General features: G+C 48.5%; 1 protein-coding gene across 1 annotated transcript in view; it reads right to left on the bottom strand.

Annotated features, from left to right (window-relative positions):
• Positions 1 to 5,059, bottom strand: part of LOC105911193 (histone-lysine N-methyltransferase SMYD3) — a 30,506-nt gene continuing 25,447 nt past the window's right edge. The window contains exons 3-4 of the mRNA XM_031580257.2: positions 3,436 to 3,544; positions 1 to 132 (exon numbers count right to left, since the gene is read on the bottom strand). Coding sequence (XP_031436117.1) covers positions 31 to 132; positions 3,436 to 3,544 — 211 coding nt within the window. The 3' untranslated portion in view covers positions 1 to 30. The remainder of the gene's footprint in view (positions 133 to 3,435; positions 3,545 to 5,059) is intronic.

The raw sequence follows: 5,059 nt of genomic DNA on the forward strand, positions 1-5,059 counted from the left end.
CTCCCGGCTGACTCCCGGCTCACTCGTGGCTCAGTCACGGTTCAGCTCCGCCTGGCATTCGCCCAGCTTCCCCTGCAGTTCATTAGTCAGCGTGTGCTCAGTCCCGTGGGTCATCTTCATAATATCATAGGCCTACAGATGGAGAGAGAGAGAGAGAGAGAGGGAGAGAGGGAGGGAGAGAGAGAGGGGGGGGAGAGAGAGAGAGAGAGAGAGAGAGAGAGGGGGGGGGAGAGAGAGAGGGAGGGAGAGAGAGAGAGAGAGAGGGACAAAGAGGGGATGGAGAGACAGAGAGAGGGGGAAAGAAAGAGAGAGAGGGAAAGAGGGGATGGAGAGACAAAGAGAGGGGATGAGAGACAGATGGAGAGGAAGATAAAGAAAGAGGGAGTGAAAAGAAAGACAAAGAGAGAGAGTGTGTGTTTGGGTAAGGGGGGGGGGGGGATGAGACAGGGCTCAGTTCACAGCGGCGTGAAGGATTCCTGCAGCATTTGCATTTCAGAACGACGCCGGATAATCTTCTCTGGAACAGTTTCCTTCGAGAGCAAACAGTGTCAAAGGCACCGAGGCATTCATTCAGTTTCCCAGCAGAGCAGAGCGTATCAAGTTTAGCTTATTACACACACCAAGCTTATTACAACAACCAGCTCTCAACAAGCACAGCTACATCCACTTAGAGAACACCTTCACCCTCTAAAACCACATCCACTCACAGAACACCTTCACCCTCTAAACCACATCCACTCACAGAACACCTTCACTTCTAAACCACATCCACTCACAGAACACCTGAGAGAGAGAGAGAGAGAGAGAGAGAGAGAGAGACAGAGAGAGAGAGAGAGAGAAAGAAGAGAGAGAGAGAAAGAGAGACAGAGAGGAAGAGAGAGTGAGTGAGAGAGAGATATATAGAGAAAGAGAGAGAGCTATAGATAGATAGAGAGACAGAGAGAAAGAGAGCATCAGATAGACAGAAATAGAGAGTGAGAGAGATAGATGGATAGATGGATAGAGAGACAGAGAGAAAGAGAGAAAGGGCGAGTGAGAAAAAGAGACAAATAGATAGAGAGACAGAGTGAGAGACAGAGAGAGAGAGAGGCAGATATAGAGAGACAGAGAGAGAAAGTGAGAGAGAGAGAGTGAGAGAGAGAGACAGAGAGAGAGAGAGAGTGAAAGAGAGAGACATATATAGAGAGAGAAAGAGTGAGAGAAAGAGTGAGAGTGAGAGAGAGACATCAGCAGAGTCGGCCTGCCCTGAACAGAAGCCATAATAAGCCATCCCATAATAAGCCATCCCAGCCCACAGACTCATTAGAGTGCTGTCCTTATCTGTTAGCAGGAGGCTGGAGGGGTGGGGGAGGGGTGGGCTTCCTCTGCCTGAGGGGGACAGAGGGTGATAACCTACCAGTCAGGTGATGACCCACCTGTCTGGACATCTGAAATGCCTCTCGTCCTCTTCCCAAGGGACAGCCCTGACATCCCCTCTCTGGACATCTCTACACAACACCACCTGTGCTTTTCCCAGGTGATGACCTCAACATGACCTGTCTGGACATCTCTACACAACACCACCTGTGCTTTTCCCAGGTGATGACCTTAACATTACCTCTCTGAAGATCTCCAGCACCTCATGCCCTAACTCACCTGGCCACAGATCTCCAACACTTCCTCTAAGTCTGGCCAGGTGATGGCCTTAAAGTTACCTGTCAGAATGTCTCCCGCACCTCCTCAACAAAAACTACTTGCTGATGTCTCCAGCTCCTCCTCCATGTAAAAGCTCACCTCTCTGAACATCTTCTCCACCTCTGACCGTAATAAGTCACCTCTCTGAACATCTCCACCTCCTCCTTCAGGTGATACCCCACCTCTCTGAACATCTCCACCTCCTCCTCCACTAAAACACCTCTCTGAACATCTCCAGCTCCTCCTCCACTAAAACACCTCTCTAAACATCTCCACCTCCTCCTCCTCCTCTAAAACACCTCTCTGAACATCTCCACCTCCTCCTCCTCTAAAACACCTCTCTGAACATCTCCAGCTCCTCCTCCTCTAAAACACCTCTCTGAACATCTCCAGCTCCTCCTCCACTAAAACACCTCTCTGAACATCTCCACCTCCTCCTCCTCTAAAACACCTCTCTCTCTAAACATCTCCAGCTCCTCCTCCTCTAAAACACCTCTCTAAACATCTCCAGCTCCTCCTCCACTAAACACCTCTCTGAACATCTCCACCTCCTCCTCCACTAAAACACCTCTCTGAACATCTCCACCTCCTCCTTCAGGTGATACCCCACCTCTCTGAACATCTCCAGCTCCTCCTCCACTAAAACACCTCTCTGAACATCTCCACCTCCTCCTCCACCAAAACACCTCTCTTAAACATCTCCACCTCCTCCTCCACCAAAACACCTCTCTGAACATCTCCACCTCCTCCTCCACCAAAACACCTCTCTGAACATCTCCACCTCCTCCACCAAAACACCTCTCTGAACATCTCCACCTCCACCTCCTCCACTAAAACACCTCTCTGAACATCTCCACCTCCTCCACGAAAACACCTCTCTGAACATCTCCACCTCCCCCACCTCCACCAAAATACCTCTCTCTCTGAACATCTCCACCTCCTCCTCCTCTAAAACAGCTCTCTAAACATCTCCAGCTCCTCCTCCACTAAAACACCTCTCTGAACATCTCCAGCTCCTCCTCCACTAAAACACCAAACACCTCTCTGAACATCTCCAGCTCCTCCTACACTAAAACACCTCTCTGAACACCTCCATCACCTCCTTCAGGTGATACCCCACCTGACTGAACATCTTCAGCTCCTCTTCCTCTAAAACACCTTGCTGATGTCTCCAGCTCCACCTTCAGGTGATACCCCACCTCTCTGAACATCTCCCCCACCTCCTCCACCAAAACACCTCTCTGAACATCTCCAGCTCCTCCTCCACCAAAACACCTCTCTAAACATCTCCAGCTCCTCCTCCACTAAAACACCTCTCTGAACATCTCCAGCTCCTCCTACACTAAAACACCTCTCTGAACATCTCCAGCTCCTCCTACACTAAAACACCTCTCTGAACACCTCCATCACCTCCTTCAGGTGATACCCCACCTGACTGAACATCTTCAGCTCCTCTTCCTCTAAAACACCTTGCTGATGTCTCCAGCTCCTACTTCAGGTGATACCCCACCTCTCTGAACATCTCCAGCTCCTCCTTCTCTAAAACACCAAAACACCTCTCTGAACATCTCCAGCTCCTCCTACAGGTGATACCCCACCTCTCTAAACATCTCCACCTCCTCCTCCACTAAAACACCTCTCTGAACATCTCCAGCTCCTCCTTCAGGTGATACCCCACCTGCCTGAACATCTCCTCCACCTCTGACCGTAATAAGTCACGTGACAGAACATCTTCAGCACCTTCTCCTCGTAAAAACTCACCTGTCGGAAGGTCTTCAGCGCCTCCTCCACTCCGCCCAGGAGGTGCTGCAGCTTCCCCACCCTCATCAGCTGGACGCCCCGGGCGGGGTGGGGGTCGGGGTAGTAGAGTCTGAAAGAGAGGAAGAAACTCCTATGACACACATTCATTGAAACCCCCTAATACACACATTCACTGAAACTCCTATAACACACATTCACTGAAACTCATATAACACACATTCAACTCATATAACACACATTCAACCCCTAGAACACACATTCAACCCCTAGAACACACATTCACTGAAACTCCTATAACACACATTCAACTCATATAACACACATTCAACCCCTATAACACACATTCAACCCCAAATAACACACATTAACTGAAACTCATATAACACACATTCACTGAAACTCCTATAACACACATTCACTGGAACTCCTATAACACACATTCACTGAAACTCCTATAACACACATTCACTGAAACTCATAAAACACACATTCAACCCCTACAACACACATTCAACCCCTATAACACACATTCAACCCCTATAACACACATTCACTGAAACTCGTATAACACACATTCAACTCCTATAACACACATTCAACCCCTATAACACACATTCACATTCAACCCCTATAACACACATTCACTGAAACTCCTATAACACACATTCACATTCAACCCCTATAACACACATTCACTGAAACCCCTATAACACACATTAACTGTGGTCTGATGACTCTCTGCTAGACTCTTAGTGGGGTTCAGGGTAGTAGACTCCGAAAGGGGGCGGCGATTCTTAAATGCACATATACCTCTGTAATACCTCTTCCTAGAGCCTAGACCTGGCATAGTCTTCTCCTGAGATTCACTGCATTCACTGATGGCTGCATAATAGGATCTGGATCTCTAGGCTTTGCTGAGCTGAAATATAGCCTGGCTGGCAGGCAACCCACCATCACTTGGCAAGCGTGAGGAATTATCTGTAATTAAGGGCTTCTAATGCTCATATAAAGAGAGGATTAGCACATAGACTCAATCTATTTAAATCTATTTACACTAGAACTGGCTAGAAGACTGCAACAGACTACTAGTAAACTAGAATGTTCTAGTTCCTAAGTGTATCTTCTCACATAAACGCATCCCTATCTGTGCAGAGACTTTAGACAGCATGGTTAACATCACTGGGCATCCGTCCAACCACAACACCAGACATCACCGATATGGGAACGATGACAGTGGGCATACCAGTGTGTATAACAATACCAGTGGCCATAACGATAACAGTGGCCACAACGATGACAGTGGCCATGGCGATGACAGTGGCCATAACGATGACAGTTGCCATGGCGATAACAGTGGCCATAACGATAACAGTGGCCATAACGATGACAGTGGCCATGGCGATGACAGTGGGCATGGCGATGACAGTGGGCAGGTTTGTTAGTGAGTTTGTTAGGAGAGAGAGGAAGGTTAGAGGAGACAAAACATTCATAGCACCACAGGCACTGACACACACACACACACACACACACACACACACACACACACACACACACAGCAGGACTGCAGTAAACCTGGCCACAGGAAGAAGCCATCTGCGTCATGACAAGACCCATGTGCTCTCCA

Source organism: Clupea harengus, chromosome 14 (genome assembly GCF_900700415.2).
Source record: "Clupea harengus chromosome 14, Ch_v2.0.2, whole genome shotgun sequence".
NCBI classification, from domain to species: domain Eukaryota; kingdom Metazoa; phylum Chordata; class Actinopteri; order Clupeiformes; family Clupeidae; genus Clupea; species Clupea harengus.